General features: G+C 38.2%; 1 protein-coding gene across 2 annotated transcripts in view; it reads left to right on the forward strand.

The window, feature by feature from the left end:
* LOC116166878 (lachesin-like) overlaps positions 1-13,209 on the forward strand; it is a 153,412-nt gene extending 140,203 nt beyond the window's left edge. For both annotated transcript variants that reach the window (XM_031482068.1, XM_031482069.1), the window contains exons 4-10: positions 2,247-2,359; positions 3,041-3,226; positions 3,311-3,512; positions 4,264-4,395; positions 4,445-4,567; positions 4,792-4,962; positions 11,987-13,209. In XM_031482068.1, coding sequence (XP_031337928.1) covers positions 2,247-2,359; positions 3,041-3,226; positions 3,311-3,512; positions 4,264-4,395; positions 4,445-4,567; positions 4,792-4,962; positions 11,987-12,321 — 1,262 coding nt within the window. In that variant the 3' untranslated portion in view covers positions 12,322-13,209. The remainder of the gene's footprint in view (positions 1-2,246; positions 2,360-3,040; positions 3,227-3,310; positions 3,513-4,263; positions 4,396-4,444; positions 4,568-4,791; positions 4,963-11,986) is intronic.
* The last annotated feature ends 5,653 nt before the right edge of the window (positions 13,210-18,862 follow it).

Genomic DNA, 18,862 nt, shown 5'->3' on the forward strand with positions numbered 1-18,862 from the left:
TTAACAAACAAGTTCGAGAAACGTTTCACTTTTCTATAGTATTAGCCAGGTTTATTAAGAGAAAAGGTCTGCTTTCTGGAGAGTATTATACAGCTTTGTTGACATTGCTTACAAGAGTTCCGCACAACAGAGTCCCTTAAACCTGTACTGTTTGAAATCCTGCGCACGATTGCAGTTCACTCAAAAACACTGTGTACGTAAGCTCCATAGTCCCGGCATCGAGCAGTTCGCGTTTAATGACGCGAGACAATGACATAGCCTTCGTTTATTAAGAACCGTAACGGCGCTTGTTCGACGGGGTTAGTAAATAGCTACGAGTGTCTTAATCCGCCAGTAAATTGAGTCTCGGTTTAGTTCAGGCTAGCGATTCAAATAATAGCAGTAGGCAAACTTTCACGGTAGACACTCATTGCTAGCGAGTATTAGGGCTAAAGTAGTAGAAGCCGGCGACTCTATTTGTGTCTATCGGTTTCTTACCGGATGAACCCCTTGCCAGCTCGTTAATTCTCGTAGCCGATGCATACAGAATCAACAAGTATGAAATGCTTAACGTTGAAGTGGGACAGACCAAACTTTCAAGTTATCTTTGACAGTAACTGGACCTTCACAATGCCACTCGCAAAACAACACTCCCATAAGGGTGTTCGATAGTTTCAGCTATGACTGCTAATTAAGGGCACTCAATTAGTATCTGCGCGCTGCTCATTTAAATGTACTCCATCAAATCTGGCATAATGAACTTTAAGTTCATCACTAGATGTACGTTACAAACGCTTAAAACGAGGCACGATCGGACGCCATTGCTGTGGCTGCACGTTAAAGCCGCGACTAATCCGGGATTAACAATGTCGGAGTAACTGCAATACTAATTTGTTGATTTCGCCATGGCGACACTGAATTATTTGAACCGTTCACTTGCGTCTCCGGAAGTCGTCATTCTTTAGAGAAAATATACACCAACGCGCATTCTTGCAGGTTGCGAGTAAATAGTTGTATGCTTACTGGAACCCAACCCGATGGAGTGTTAGCTGATGTCGGGTATCCTAATATTTTAGGAATTTAATATTACTCATACAGAACATGTTTGCTAAACATTTACTCTAACTTGCGATCAGGAGTTTCATATCAGCCGAAAATTTTATCACCGCAGCTATAATACAAAGAAAAGGCGTTTTATATTAAGTCACAAATATTGCTACACTCTGACGCTACTAACCTATACGGGACTTATGGCGATATTTTTGTAGATAGAATTTTAATTAAACCCTCGATTTTGAATACTTGTGCAATCGCTGACCTTTAATGGTTTCGTTCGGCGCTCCTCCGCCAGTGTATCCAAATTCATTGCAGATTTTCAGCTTGTCGGCTCTAGAAAATGGAAGGCTTGAGTGCCGCGCCATTCGCCGGGAATGATGATAGAGTTAAAGAAATAATAGGGATTTGCCTTTCCTCCGGATTCTGAAATCAATATAGCTTTAAAAGAGGATGCGTATGTTTCATATGTTTTAGATTTAAATGGATGATTCGGATTTAATCAGTTTTTGAGAGAGCTGCTGCTTATCAAGAGTACGCCCCTTTGAATAGGTCAATAATCGCATTCAACTCTTCTCTCTCCCTTGCTCTTGGCGATTTAATTTCGGAGTAATGCTAATTTCTGTTTTAAGATGCAGTGTTTGTCTTATTTTAATAATCGCACTAGCATTATTGTATATTCCGTCGCTGTAAGTAAAGGTCTCCTTCGGTAACAGCGAGTTATTCGAGCAAAGCGCAGGCTAAACGCGACTTTACAACTAGAGCTTTTCACAAAGCACTCAGTCGAATGATTTTGCGATTTACTGTGCCAGAAGTGACGTTTCCCGAGAGCTACAGAGGGTGAGAGGAGAACGCGTTGCGATACAGAGGGGTTGGCACGGTCTGAATGCTATCAGTCGCCGTTATTTAAACCACATCTGTGGAGTTGCACATCGGACCGATAGTGACTTCCATTGAAGCGTCTTCTATAGGCCCATTTCTACCTGAAGACTTAGACTGTCGGGTTAAATATTTAATAAACAGCATTCCAATGTAAATCAGTCTCATTTGCAGAATGTGACATCCCGAGTATTTGAATTCTTGCGCCGCGAAAGATCTTGTACGCCGGACACGTTCGCGGCTCGCTTTCAGCGGAATATTCCCAAGAATATCTTTAGTTTCACTTCACTTATTCCGTTAGCAAGTCTAAGCAGTTATCTCTCGCTCTGTTGCAGGTCAGGTGACCGAGCTCGAGCCCGAATTTCTAGCACCGCTTGAAAATCATACTGTGACACAAGGGCGCGACGTCTACTTTACCTGCATCGTCAACCACCTATCTACTTACAAGGTATTACCAAGTGGCAGCATCTGCAAACTGACGTTTATTGCTGGCTGACTCCAGCATATCTCCGCTAGTTTTTATGACAATGAACCCGAGAAACTGCCGCACACGCTATGAGTTAACATATTACGCGATATCGGTGCTGACACTTGCGTCCCTGGCCCGAGCCCAAAATACTTAGAGAGAAGAAATGTGGTTCGTATATAGCTTTTGTCCGATCTACAGGATTCATTTCAAGATAGGTATAATATGTGCTTATAAAGCGGAGAGGTATGTATTTAAATGTGCGCGCGTGTTTCGGTTGAAAAGAGCAAAATTTGTAACCAAATTCGGTTACATCGAATGTCGAAAAATGACAACAAAAGCGATTCTATCGCTCGGTTATTTCATTTACTATTGCGACCTATACGCATTGATTACATTGTACGACAGCCCCGGAGGTAACACAAAGACATCCAATCAGACGTGCATCTCGCGCTTATTGAGTTTGTTACCTACTACTTTTCAGACCAACTCCGCTGGTAATAAAATCACAGTGTATAAACTCATTCGAGGCCTGCGGCACCACACTCGCCAAACACCGTAAATGGAATTATATAGAAAAGTTCGCGACGATACGCTACGACTTGACTGTGCATTTGTAGGCGAATATATTTGAAAGTCGAATCTAATTTAATTGAGTTTCAGGTGGCTTGGATTAAATCAGATTCAAAAGCGATTTTGGCAATTCACACCCACATGGTAGCGCAAAATCCTCGTCTATCAGTTACGCACAACGGGCACAATACGTGGATGCTACACGTGTCTAATGTTCAGAAGAATGACTCTGGAACCTACATGTGCCAGATTAACACGGACCCCATGCGAAGCCAGGTACATTGCGGTGCTATTTATCATTTCCTAGTTAAGCTTGAAGCAGTATTTTAGCGTTTGTGGCTTAGCCGCGGTTGTTTACAGATGGGGAACCTCGAGGTGGTCATCCCGCCTGATATCCTCAACGATAATGAGTCGACGGAAAGCGGTGGCGGAATGGCCGTCGAAGGGGGCACCGTGAAGCTTAGGTGCCACGCTACTGGTGTCCCGGAGCCTTCTGTTTTGTGGAGACGAGAAGATAGCCGGAACCTAGTGCTCCGCCACGAGGGAGGTCGCGAAAAGCAAGGTAGGAACGCCTACCACAGAAATCGATAGGAAACCGAAGAAAACAATTTATTTACGTTCGCTGAAATAATATCTCATTGAGTTTGAGAGCAGCTGGTGCGCCTTGTGCCTAATCCGGATCTCCGTCGAATCCCGATTTGCATTCCACTGCTACTGTATATGTGCAATGAAAAATTCAAGTTTCTCGCCTATCGGTAGTTCTGACAACTCTCTTGCTGCTGCATTTCGGTTACAATAAATCCTTTCTAATTTAAATTTCAAATCGGTTATTATCTCAAAGTGCTCGCTGCAGTACAGTCTTAAAGGTGTGTTGAGCTTTGTTGTACACGTGTCCGAGCATTAAACATTTGTTTCCGCGAGTTCCGGAACGAAAGGAGAAAACTACTTCTTGAAAGATTATTATTATAAACGTCCCCTCCGGATTTTGTGAAAACTCAGTCGCGCGTTCCATCAAGCCGTAAATGCAACTGGCATTTATATCCAGCAGTGTTCCACGCTAAGCATTTGTCTTTATTCTTTCGATTGGTTGAATGGTGGTCGCGACGCTCCGCGAGCCGGCAGCAATAGCCCGCATTGGCACGACTCGACGTTATTTCTTGGCATTTTGAAATATTGCTATGTATGGGCCGCCTAACATTTTATATACGTGTATAAGACTGGGTGTTACTGCAACTGACACTTGATAATATACTGTGGCCTGTTTTATCTTATAGCTTGATACTGTTCAATACTCTTATTGCTATTATTTGCAGTGCTTCGATCCTACGATGGGGATACTTTAGTTCTTAACAATATTCAACGATCAGATATGGGCCCTTATTTATGTATAGCGAGCAACAACGTTCCTCCCTCGGTTAGTAAACGATTTGTCGTAAAAGTTCACTGTAAGTTGATCTGTACTTTAAATTTAGATTGTTTAGTGTTTATTTATAGTTCATCCCCTAATTCGAGTGTCGAACCAATTGGTCGCCGCACCGATGTCCAGCGATGTTGTCGTTCAGTGTTACGTTGAAGCGTCTCCTCGCGCAATGAACCATTGGATGCGGGATGAAACTGGTAGGCAGGCACTGCTCCCGTGAGATTCCTGACCGGCTTAACAGATAGTCCCGTATATATCTCTATACGATGTTGGAAAGCTGAGCTTTAGACACCTTATGCCCGCACCTTTAAACTTACCCTTCGGATAATTCATATATCACTTTGACCTTAACTAACTTTTAGTCGCCATTGAAACTACATTATTGTTATCCGCATTTTCAGTGTTTTATTTTCTTTTTCAGGTGAAAAACTTCCGCCTAGCGATAAGTACATGATGACCGAAACCGCTTTAAACGATTACTCCCTTCTTATGAATTTAACGATACGCTCTCTAGAAAGGAAGGATTTTGGCAACTACGTTTGTACTTCATCCAACCCCCTAGGGAAAGCAGAAGGTGTCGTGCGTTTACAAGGTACGTCATTATTGATAATTCACTTACTAGTCGATTGCTTCCGAAACAAGGTAGACTTTCCGATGTAATAACATAAAAATTACATTAGATAAAAATTGTATGTTATACCCCACCGCGCCGTCTACATTGGACGTATGGAAGAATGTAGGGTTGTTACGTTCGGTCCCTTGATTTCGGTCGTTCTTTATTTTGATTTAATCGATTACTTACGTAAAATATAGAAATGAGGGGCATCCGTATGAATAGAACAAAGAAAGATTATTGAAAATAATAACATACGACATATATTCGAGACCTACTCCTACTGCCCAAGATTTGAAATAACTGACTTCGGAACTTTATGACTAATTCAGTAATTTCATAAAGTGTTCTCAGAATATATTCCATAGAAATAGGTTTTTCAGTGGAAATAGAACACATAGGACGATGTTTGTATTGTTTCGATGCTGAGTAATTGCTTAATAGCATAAACCACCATAAATTCAGTATACGAGTATAAAGTTACGTTTTACGTTGCACCAACCATCCAACTCCACTTACGCGTTGACTACACAGGAGATTCAGTAAGAAGTCAAGAAACATACGAAATAACACAATATAAACAAAGTTACTACTATCTTTTATTCTAATCATTTCGTTAAATTAGTAACCGAAGTTACATTGTAAACTTTACCTTCATTTTTATAATTTTCAGCTTATAATCTTTTTATAGAGTAAGCACTTTTTAAGTTATAGTAGTATTAAAGTGCTTAAGGCGTTATTAGTGACCTGTGACTACATAACATGATATATACAATACAGTCCGTTCTACAAAGAGACATTTTTTTTAATTGTTTAATAATTTTGTTGCGTATTCTTGTAGAGAATTTTAAGTACAGAGCGATCATTAACCACGGCTTATGCCACTCTTATAAAAACATGACATTTGCCACAACGCAAACGACACTGTAGCGATACTAAACATAACCTAAAAATGTTTATTAAAAGCACAAGCATTTATTAGTGTCCAAATTATTTGAAATTGCATTATTTTGTAACCGAAACGTGATTTACTTTCTTTTACAAATTGAATAATGAGTATCAGTTGCGAATTACAATATATGTTCGACGTAAATAAATGGTCGAAGTGGTTGACACAAATCCACTCTCTTCTTCATGTTTTCGGACAAACCAATTTGTTGGAATAGCTGTCGCAGTAACTTTTGCGTGCTTTGTTCAAGACGAGCACGCACATCTCGTTAGCAACGGTTGGCCGAGCAGGGGACTTTCCTCAAGCAGCACTTCCTGTACCGTCAAATCGCTTAACTACACGAACAATGTGGCGGCGTAAGTTCTCGTAATCAACTCTCGACATTCCTACACCTTGCACAGGCGAGTCGAATACGTCCAAACTCTGTTTCCGTTTTTTACTTCCCTTACGGAAATCACTGACTTAGTAACGGTTTTGAATTTTCCAATTCTGTTTTTAGCAATAGGTAGACAATGGTCAAGGGACTAATTGATGAAATTTTGGTCAATATTCGTTAACCGGAAGTGACTTTGTCGCTCGTTGTCTATATTGGTGCAGTATATTTGCTGTAATAATTAATAATACGCGCCAGATTTTATGCTCCGGCTTCATGTCGAAATGGCACCATCTATTGCAAAAACGCTGAACTTCTCACAACATCTGGAATTATCCCTCCTTTTCTGTTACCGGCAAGTAACAGTGGCACAAATATATGTATAGAGAGATCAACTCGTATATTTCAACTATATTACATATGCCAATGTACCGGGTGACCCAATAAGACTGTTCCTCGGCCATATCTCGAGAACCGTTCGTCATATGACTTAGGGGTAAAAAAAATTATTGGGTAAATCGGTCATGAAGAATCGTTGGAAAATATTTTCAAGTTCTAAAAATGACCAACAGAGGGTGTAACTGCCATCTTAAATTTTAAAATTGCATTTTCCTTAAATTTCGCATAATAAACTAAAAAAAATTTACATTTTTAAAGAGAATCAGTTTGTCTATCATTTTCGTAAAAACAGAAACTCAGTTATTTCAAAAACAAAGATGGTGTGGGGCGTTCAATTGGTTTTTGCAATAACCTGCTTTAACTTTTTAACCGTTTGAACAATTTAAAAAATTTGGTATGGTTGAATAGAGCAATCAGAATCAACCAAAATATAGTTAATTTAGTTGAATCCTTCTCCGCCAGGGGGCTAGTTTTGACACTATGACCTGAAATCCTAAAAAAATCAAAAAAATCAAATGGAATGGAATTTCTATATGAAAAAGTAGCCAAATAACATACAAAGAGCCCAGTGAAAATCGTTTTTCAAAATTTCGTTCCTAACCTGATCAAATATTAGGAAAACGAGATTAATTAATTAATTAATTAATTAAAATGCTTAAATTGTATCTTAAATTTACTTTTTACGTATTTCCGGTATTTGTCGATGGCGCGAAAGAAAAGCACCCTACACTTTTAGGTAGGCCTTGGAAAATTAAACAAATGAAACACGATGCATTATAAAATAATAGCAGCCGTAATTTGTAAATTATTCTGCTGTGTTTACATTCAGAAAGTGCAGTTTTTTGAATTTGTAATCTTTTCTAAAATGCCGATTTCTAACCAAGAAGCATTTAATATGCTGGCGGCGATGGTTCATGGTCGATTCGGATAACGCAAATAGAAGATGCGGGCAGCGATGGTCGCATTTTGAAAATACTCAAAATATATCGCCAGCATTTATTAAATGCTTCTTGGTTAGAAATCGGCATTTTAGAAAAGATTACAAATTCAAAAAACTGCACTTTCTAAATGTAAACACAGCAGAATAATTTACAAATTACGGCTGTTATTATTTTATAATGCATCGTGTTTCATTTGTTTAATTTTCCAAAGCCTACCTAAAAGTGTAGGGTCCTTTTCCAAACAATCTTTCGCGCCATCGACAAATACCGGAAATTCGTCAAATAAGATACAATTTAAGCATTTTTATTAATTAATAAATTAATCTCATTTTCCCAATATTTGAGGTTAGGAACGAGATTTTGGAAAACGGTTTTCACTGTCCTTTTTGGATGTTATTTCGCTACTTTTTCATAAAGAAAAGGATTTAGGATTTTGGGCCATAGTGTCCAAACTAGCCCCTTGGCGGAGAAGGATTCAACTAAATTAACTATATTCTGGTTGATTCTTGTTGCCCAAGGAACCAAATTTGTTACAATCGGTCAAACGGTTAAGAAGTTATAGCAGGTTATTGCAAAAACCAATTGAACGCCCCACTCCATCTTTGTTTTTGAAATACCCGAGTTTTTGTTTTTAAGAAAATAGATAAACTGGTTCTCTTTAAAAATGTGAAAAAAGAATGATTAGTTTATTATGCGAAATTTAAAGAAAATGCAATTTTAAAATTTAAGATGGCAGTTGTGCCCTCTGGTGGTGATTTTTAGGACTTGAAAATATTTTCCAGCGATTCTTCATAACCGATTTAGCCAATAATTTTTTTTACCCCTAAGTCATACGACGAACGGTTCCCGAGACATGGCCGAGGAACAGTGTTATTGGGTCACCCGGTACATTGGCAGAAGTAATATAGTTGAAATATACGAGTTGATCTCTCTATCCATAAATGCAATCATTCGTGTTCTTATTTTAAGCATTATTCGTATTTCGCAACTTATATTGTGATCCTGATCATTTTCTAAGTGTGAACGTTGCTTGACAAAGTTGCTTCAAAACCCCGTTTTCCCTGAGAGTTTTTACGTATGTCCAAATTAAGTGTAGGTCCATGACAGATTTTTTTCGTGTACTGTAATTTTCTTATCTTCTGCTCCCACTGCGTTGAAGCAATTTCCGTTGTCGGGCCAGTATTACAGTTGATTTTTTTAAAATTTTCAATCCGTCATTTCCTGTTCAAAGATCCCCAGATGCAAGAATTTTTTTGGTCACGTGTGGTGGGTGCGGTGCCCTATTATTTTAATATTTTTCTCCTCGTTCGGGATCCACTCCTCTCCTCTACCAATAATCTTAAGGGTATAGTGCTCGATATTAGAAACAGATCTTTATTCGTTACTGTGCGATGAGCGTCTAAATTGCGTTTAGTAAATTCAAATTTTGTGACCCTGCCCCATAGTACCATAGTCCCTATAGTACCACGTTGTTAACGACCGATGCTAGGACCCTTCCTTTGCTCTCTTGGGGGGTTACCATAATTCCAGAATCACTTCCGTTGCTTTCTCTGCCGTTCCTATTGCTTTTTAGATATGTCTAATATATTCCAAGCTTCTATTCTAGTCTGACCCCTAGTATGTCGATTGTCCTTTCTAGCGGGATCTCAACTCCTCCCTCCCGTATGCTGGCAGGGGGAGTCTCCTCTTTCCCGTCATCATTGGAGCCTCATCCACCTGTTTATCCTCTTCGCGGCTTCATTCGTATTCAGTATTGCTTTTCCGAAGCCTCGGTTGGCCGCGACTATTCGCGTCGGCACGGTTAGCTTCAGCACAGCGTCCTAAGCAATATTCCATAAAAGTGGTCCCAATACCGAGCCTTGTGGTACCCCTCCGGGAATCCGCCATGCTCGCGATGGTAGCGATGAGACAACCTAATCAGGCATAGTGAAGCCACCACGCTACTTCCCGGCTCTCTAGTACTCCACTAGGGACTGAATGCGTCTACGCGCTTCCTTTGTTCCTTTACCTTTGCGAAAACCATGTTGCTCCAAGGACAACATAACCTCTTCCTCCAGTCTCGACGCCATGATCGTCCATAATTCAGCCGGGAAATCATCTGGGCGTCACGCTTTTCGTTTTGGCATTTTTTTGCCGTCTGGATTATTTCTTGGTTCTGTACTATGTCTGCCCCTGAGAATTGACCTTCCCCTCTCTCTCTTTCGTACTCACGCAGGGGAAATAAGGCTTCATGTTTTTATTTTACCCCCACTCTCTCCCTGCGTCCAAGCTTTCCTGCGCTTTACCCCGCACATCTGTCATTTTTTTATACACCTTTTTCCTATCTGGATGCTCCTCTGCCAAAGCTTGATCGACTTCACCTTGCGTTGCTCTAATAGTCCGCCTCCTGGTTTCCATTCACCTTTTCCTCTCCGCGGACACTTCTTGATCCCACGAGTGTGTTGCTCATTTTTTAACTCTACTCGTCTGTGCGTTTTGTAAGCAGCTGCTCCAGAACGTGTTTCCTTTTCCAGTATCCCCCTAATCTGTTTTCCCGTTTATGTTCCTGCCATCCTATGTGGCCTCTTGTTGGTTATTGGGAGCCTTCGGTTTCTGCCGTCCACCATCCAGGTAATATAATGGTGGTCGCTGAGGGAGTGCTCTTCCTCCACCTTTCAGTTAGTGATTTGGCTTGCTATGATTGTGTTGGCGAAGGTTACACCTATGATTGAGGTACGTACTCTTCTCCCAAACGTGGACCGAGAATTATCATCATCTCCTCTACTTCGGTTCCCTTCTGTTGGTGTTTTTCGCCTCTCCGCCAGGAGCAGTCGTCTTCCGCCGGTTAACTCACCCGTATTTTCATCTGTCTTTTTTTAAAGGGCGTCTAGCCTATCATTCGGAGGGAAGTGTAACTACCATCTTTTCGATATCGACGAGAATTCACCTTTCCTGTTCCCGCATTCCAGGAGTGATATTCCGTACCCCACCCCCTCCATCTTCAAGTTATTCTAAATTCTTTGACTTCAAGAATCGCTAAAGAGTTCACCGGTTTTGAATGATCTGGTTCCGATTTGCCAACTAATCGCTATAGCCCTGTCTCTAAAATTCATTGAGCGATTATAGCCTTGATAGCTAGCGTAAGTATGACCAATTACACCATTGTCATTATATTAAGGTGGACAAACTACCAAACTATATAGACTGTTTCGTCTCTAAAATTCATAGAAAGATTGTAGCTTGAACAGCTGGCAGAAGTGAGAAAAATTACGCTATGACAAGGGTATTTTTTTCGGTAAACTACGCATTTAGCTCGTTGTTCGGCAGATATGTTGTTTACCGGCTGACGCAAAGTGCTGAAACCGTTAGACCGATCAAGTTCCTTCAGCTGCAAACGCATGTATCCTGTTTTTATCGCATTTCCGCTCTATCTTTGATAAAATGCTGATCTCCACTACCAATCACCAATGAGAAAACTGAGTTATGTTACGATCAGTTCATGTATCGGCATTCTGCTAAGGGTCAAAAGCGTTATCTACAGGTACTAAGTTTCTTATACTGTGGCGTATGCTATCAAAAGTCACTTTACGATTTGCGTGGAGAAAACGAATCAAAGATCTCTTTGTCAAATTTGTTGCCTCAACGAGATGGATGCGAGAATACCGAATTCGGCATCTCTGAGCTTTATAAAATTCGTTTGGGTGTTTTCCTAATCGACTTTGATTAATAGTCATTCGTTGTCCCAACCTCAGGGATGGATACAAATCTTCCAGGTGAAGGAAATAAGAGGTGCGTATTCCCAGACGATTACTCCTTGGGAGTTGTAGCGAAAAGAAATAAAATATAGAACAGGGTGAGGGGAAATCCGGCATTAGCACCTATTCCATGCAAATTATTGTGCACTCCTGCTGCATTTGATAATAAATCCGACATGCGACGCTTTTTTGCCCCTAGTGGATGTTTCATATTTTAAAACAGCAAATAGCAACAGTAATAAATTCTCTGCTAATATGCTACTAGTTTCGTATTAAATCAACAGATATGTCCCGCTCGTTTAATTTTATCGTCACAACAGCATGACTGCGAAAAGTGTCATCACTTCTTAATTAGATAAAAATAACCAATGTGGGAAGTCGATGAATAATAACGGGGTGATAAAAATTCACGTAAAACAAGCATATCGGATATAATGCATTTCGAAATTCTTTTCATATGTGACATCTGACTATTCCTTTTATCGATTACGGCGACACATTTTCAATATAAAATAGACAAATTCACTGTAACCGTTTTCCGTCGACGACCTTCTCTCGAATCCGTTTTTATCCCCCTGCCGTATTAATTCCGATTATTTTCTTTTAGAATTGCATCTAACGGTGAAATCGACCAGCACCGCCAGCACGCCGAAGTATATCGACGTTAAATCTCGAAAGCAGCAACACAAAGAGAAGTCAAAGAAGTGGAAGCGTCCGAAAGGCAGAAAAGAAGCATCGGAGTATGGAGACACGGAGGAGGATCAAGAAGCGACTACGGCAGCATTGCCGGAATTGCAAACCCCAGTTGCCTCACAGACAGTCACACCGATTTCTACTAGAACGCCGCTATGGATTTTACATTCCCATTCTGGAGTCGGCTTTTCAATCGGTGATCCCATCACAGTTGGACTTATTTCATTGTACTGCCTGTGTCGACAGTGAAAATTGTCTTTATTTTGTATTCCTTACAAAAGCCATTCCTTATATATTTTTAAAAGTTAGTTGCCGTTTAACTGAAAGAAATGAACCAGGAGTAACTATTGGAAATTTTGCTAGTTACCAAAAATATACTTTGGCCTATCACATGTCTTCCTATCGATAATATTTACACAATTTTGTTAAGGAAATTTACGAATGAACAGATCATGGGCGTACTAGTCGCCAATTCTCTGTTGCATATCATTGTCATTATCAGTAAAGTCTTCCCTATTATGTTGGTACTTGAAGTCAAGCATAATTTGACTGCGAACAATAAAAGAAACTTTTGTATTACGTAAGTATACTCGTAATATCATAGAACAACGTCTTCCGAGTGGCAGCTCTGAAACATCACTTAATGCCGCATTTGATTTTATTGCCTATATAATTCATGTAAGTGTATAGTTAACACGTATATACTTACGGTATATATGTGCTCGTTGCCGTACTGTATTGTATGTATTTACAAATGAAAAATTCTAAATACGTTAAGTTTATGATCTGCCATATATCGATAAATTCTTCTTTATACATACACGTTTTTTAATACTTTATAAGCGTAATTATTTTTTTATTAATTACTAAAGTAAGTTATAATAATAAAAGCCTAAGTTTATGTATGTTTACTTCTGTTGCAATTGCCTAAGTAAAACGTTTAAACAATCAAATCAAGGTTAACTAGCATAGAACACTTGTAGTATATGAAAAGTTGTTACAAAAGCATTGTTAAATAATATATACAATATTACACTTGGTGTGATGTACACGTGCATGTTCTACCCTAAGCAAGATGAACTTGCAACGTTTATTAAGACAATAACTACAGATCAATAATAAACTATTGGTACAGAATCTCTTTTTCAATCCAAACCCACCCTCCTTTAAAAAACAATTTACAGTTTGAAAGAGCACGCTCGCCTAGCCGAGATACACCCCGTTCAGTACAGAAACCGCCCGGTAGGTACGCTAAATTTCTACACTACCCTTACCGACTTTTCAGTCGACTGCCTGAAAACGCCGGAGCTTTCATCGTGGAAACCTAGATGTAGATGGTTAACTGAATTTCCGCTAGTTGTGGCGGGAAAGTGGATGATGCCAAAATTACGATATATTTTCAGTTGCATAAAAGTTTTGGTATTAGACTAATTACTTTTACGTTATTGTATAAATATGGAAGTCGGTGAGCTTCCACGGTACGTTTCCGTAGACGTCAAACAGCAGGCAATACAAAATAATCAAAACGATGAATTATGAGACAATGAAGGAAATGCGTTGACAGTTATCGCATTACCAGTTCTATTAATCACAAATCACAACTTGAAATAATTTCATCAGTACAGTTCCGTTATTGTCGGGCAGGTTAAATAGCTAATAATTGTGTCATGGGGTTGAAGGGGGCGCATGTCGTGCGCGGACTTCCGATGCATGCTACCCTAGGCTGTAACCCAGATGGGACAATAGCTGTAAAATTGAAACTTAATGAGGTGTGAACAGTTGAAATTGATATTTAAAAGAGCCAAGATAATCTTTAAGACTTGAACAGCAATCTGATTTAAGAAACAGTTTGCTGTATAATGAGCACGGCATCCACTTTTCGTTATTCAAATCAATGACTCGCTAAATTATAATGCTGATATATTCTTTTCTGATTTTAGGTTTGTCTAAAAGAATGGTGGACCAATTTGTAACAACTTCTACGAACAAAGCATAATTTTTATACGAAAATATGTAAAACGAATTTTCTCTAACTGGTATCGTGCTGTTTAGCATCCTCGAAGATTAGAAAAACACGCACGTTTACAGGTCTTAATCATGGAAAAAACGTTGGAAAATTTATACGCCAGCACTTAACGAGATAAACCAACGCCAACTTTGGTATTAAGAATTACTCTAGTATTTTTTAAAGACAATACGCATTAATTCCGATATTCCGAGGAGAAATTATGCAAATATGATGTTTGATCAATCCGGAAAAAACTCAGAAATTGAACGTTCCAAACCAAATTCTTAAATTACGAAGTGTATTTATTCGTAATCTTCTAAAAGTCTTACACTTCCATCCATTGCTGTATTTACGTCGATAATTTAATACGTGCATCTAAAAGCCGTTTATGTTCCTTAGCGAAACTGCATTTAAATGCAAATAACAAATAAATACCTAAAATTTATTTTCTCGATTTGAATGAACAATACAACAAAGAACGTGTTTATTATCCACACGATAGGATGTAAACTCCGATAAACTTTATTCGACTCTATTAAAACATAACAGTGTTAAACCTAATAGCTTTTCATTATACACCTAATGTTACAATTGCTATCTTTATCGCTAGTGAGATAATTTATTCCAATAAACAAGAACAATAATTTTAAACACTTTTACGTGCATTGTGGACTGGGCGGTAGCAATCCAACAAAATGTGAAGAATACAATGTATTCTCTTGTTAAAAAAGTAAGGGAATTGAAATTATCTGCCCAACTCCACTAATTTTCTTACATCAATCAAACAAACTAATAGAATGTAAATATAATAAAGAACGGTGCAATACAATGTAACAATACAATAAGTATTTGAGTACCTATGCTGTAGTTACATAAACAAAACTAGACTTCAAACCATGGTGTAGCAGAGTAGAGGTACTGAAGTGGAAATGTTAATTCTAGTGCTAATTAGTGTAGAGCCATTGACCCTTTTTCTTCTTTCTTCTTTTATCGCCAAAAAAAGTCCGGAGGGTGGACAGGCCTGCAGTACGGGAATAATGCCATATCTCTCTGTATAGAGGGAATACCTACGTAGATAAGCGTACCTTGAATTATGGATACATCATGTTATAAGCAAACAAGAGATTTCTAAACAAGTCAATGGTAAAGTCATCCAGTCGTGCGTAGTAAACGACCAGAATTTTCAAAACTGGATCAGTATACCAAAAATTGTAGCCCTTCCACGTTATTTGCAAATGGGTTTTAGCCTCGGTTTTAGCCGATAATCGTCCAATCTTGAAAACTATGGTCGTTTGTGATTCTAAGGATGCAATCTACCATTTTTTGATTTATGGGCAGTTTGTTAATGTTTCACGAAAAACCAATAAATTTTAGATCGAACGGAAATCTTTGATGTAGCCGCCCAACCTTCCACATTCGGGTCGTGTTAGATTCTATAGCTCAAAATCTCTAAGAAGATGCCCATTCCGGTTCATCTATTTTTTGTCGAATTTTGGTAAAATAAAAGATGGATAGAAAAATCATGTCCGAAATAGACGTGGAAAAAACTTATTCTTATAGATTTTGGCTTGTAGATTCCAAAAATGCTAAGGTTTGAAGATTAAGTTACTAGATCAAAAGGTACAACCCGCTTTTTCGAAATTAGTTTTTTGTCCGTAACTTTTGATGTAGAGGCCTATTCGACAAAAGACGAAACGTTTTGGATTCTACGCACCAAAATTTATAAGAAAAAGCCTTTTCCCGCTCAATTCCAGAGTAATCGATTTTTGGTGAAAATGCAAAAGCTAGTCTTGCCTATAAATTACGTCGGAATAAAAATTGTCTGAAATCGATCGCGAAAAAACATATTCTTATAGAATTAGGCCTGTAGAATCCAAAAATGCAAACAGCCACTAGATCAAAAGTTACAGCACCTTGGATTTTTTTTCGAAATTGGTTTTTTGTCTATAGCTTATGATTCAGAGGTCCAATCTTGGACCGATAACTTTATTATTAAAACTTGTCGATAAAAATTCTCGCATATCACGTCTGTTGTGTGCAGCACCAAAGTTCTTGGTTGCCTCGTGCAACTTCAGCAGCAGCTGGAGCAATGTGTTCTAGAAGCACAATTTTCCCCGTAAAACCATTTCACCATTTCAGTTTTCTCGGCTAATGAGTACACTTTTATTTTATTTAACAAATTTTCTATTACAAGCAATAAATGTGATATCAAAAATAACAGAAGGGTTACTTTTTGTTTTAGAAAATTCCATGGCATCGCAGATTATTGAAAAAGATGCGGGTTTTCTTTTATAATTTTCCGTCTTTATTATGAAAAAATAAAACTAATACGGTTGATTGGTGTAAACAATTTTTTTCTACAAAAAACCTTAATACATTTTTGCTCTAAAATAATTTGGGGCGCCAATAATCGCATGTTATGAATTTTACATTGAAATCCCTATGATGCGTTACGCAAGTCACCACCCTGTATATAGCTTATGATTCCGGGGTCCAATGTACAAAATATAAGACGTTTTGGAATATACGAAGCTAAATTAATAGGAAAAAGTGTTCCCCAACATTTTTGGTGTAGTCGATTTTTGGTTCGGAAACATGAATTGTATGAAATCGACCAGCAAAAAACATTTTCTTATAGATTTTGGCCTGTAGAATCCATAACTTTAAACAGTTTGAAGATTGGGCTACTAGATCATTACCTATAACCTGTGATTCAGAGGTGCAATCGACAAAATACGAGAGGATTTGGAATCTACGAAACTAAATTAATAGGAAAAAGTGCCTATATTTTGGGTCGGAAAAATGAATTGTCTAAAATCGACCGGGAAAAAACATCTTCTTATAGATTTTGGCCTATAGAATCCATAACTTCCAATAGTTTGAAGATTGGGCTACTAAATCAAAAGTTACAGCCCCTTGAATTAGTTTTTTGCCTATAACCTGTGATTCAGAGGTCCCATCGACAAAATACGAGACTTTTGGGATATACGAAGATAAATTAATGGGAAAAATTGCTTTCCCAAACATTTTTGGGGGAGTTGATTTTCGATGAAAAGCAAGGCTTGCCTATATTTTGTGTCGAAAAAATGAACTGTCTGAAATCGACCGGGAAAAAACATTTTTTTATAGATTTTGGTCTGTAGAATCCATAACTTCAAACAGTTTGAAGATTGGGCTACTAGATCAAAAATTGCAGCCTCTTGAATTTTTTTCGAAATTGATTTTTTGCCTATAACTTTTGATTCAGAGGTCCAATCGACAAAATACGAGACGTTTTGGAATCTACGAAGCTAAATTAATAGGAAAAAGTGTTTTCCCGAACATTTTTGGGGTAGTCGATTTTCTGCGAAAAGCAGGGGGAAAGCAAGGCTCAGTTGCGTACATTTTGGGTCGGAAAAATGAATTGTCTGATATCGACTGGGGAAATTTCAAACAGTTTGGAGATTGCGCTACTAGCTCAAACGTTACAGCCCCTTGAATTTTTTTTTCGAAATTGTTTTTTTGCCTATAACCTGTGATAAGTCCAATCGACAAAATACGAGACTTTTGGAATATACGAAAATAAATTAATAGGAAAAAATGTTTTCCCAAACATTTTTGGGGTAGTTGATTTTCGTTGAAAAGCAAGGCTATACACTTGCCTATATTTGGTCGGAAATATGAATTGTCTAAAATGGACCGGAAAAACATTTTCTTATAGTAATTGGCCTGTAGAATCCATAACTTCAAACAGTTTGAAGATTGGGCTACTAGATAAAAATGATTTTTTTTTTCGAAATTGGTTTTTTGCCTATAACTTTTGATTCAGAGGTCCAATCGACAAAATACGAGACGTTATGGAATCTACGAAGCTAAATTAATAGGAAAATGTGTTTTTCCGAACATTTTTGGGGTAGTCAATTTTCTTTGAAAAGTAAGGCTTATACCCTGGGCTCTACACTTGCCTATACTTTGGGTCCAAAAAATCAACTGTCTGAAATTGACCGGGAAAAAACATGCTCTCATAGATTTTGGCCTGTAGAATCAATAACTACAAACAGTTTGAAGATTGGACTACTAGATCCAAAGTGACAGTCCCCTGAATTTTTTTTCGAAATCGTTTTTTGCCTGTAACTTTTGATTCAGAGGTCCAATCGACAGAATACGAGACGTTTTGGAATTTACGAAGCGAAATTAATAGTAAAAAGTGTTTTCCCGAACATTTTTGGTGTAGTCGATTTTCGGTGAAAAGCAAGGCTATACACTCGCCTATGTTGCTGTGTTTATTTCGTCCGGCAGGATGAAATTTTGGAAATTTTAATTAAGATGGACAAGGGCGGTCTCCTTATGTAATTAACTTTCATAATTAAATTTTATTAATTTGTCATTGGTCTATGTGACGGCACGGAAATTAGTGTCATACGAGAAAGCAGTCAAGGTTGTCTTTGTTTACCTTTTTATTTTATTTAACGTAGAAATTTCTGAGAATTTTGTATTGGTCTTTATCTGTTATCAATTGTAAATGGTTAATTTAATTGACAGGTGGATATGATTTATCGCCTTTTCTGTGTAGTTAAAAGAGATGAATTTTTATTTTTCCTAGTATTTAAGTCTCTTAATGTCTGATAAAAAATGTTTAGTAAAATTATTCGGCCTCTATTATTTTGGGCTTTTAACGTAAGTTGAGGGGATAGTTTCTGTTGTCAACTGTGTAATGATTGGTTGTTATAATTTTGATTTTCGGAAGAAGAATGTCGCCTTAAATAGGATTTGCACAGGAATAGCGTGGCTTTTTGCTTCAGT

Source organism: Photinus pyralis, unplaced genomic scaffold (assembly GCF_008802855.1).
Source record: "Photinus pyralis isolate 1611_PpyrPB1 unplaced genomic scaffold, Ppyr1.3 Ppyr1.4_LG3b, whole genome shotgun sequence".
In the NCBI taxonomy this organism is placed as follows: Eukaryota; Metazoa; Arthropoda; class Insecta; order Coleoptera; family Lampyridae; genus Photinus; species Photinus pyralis.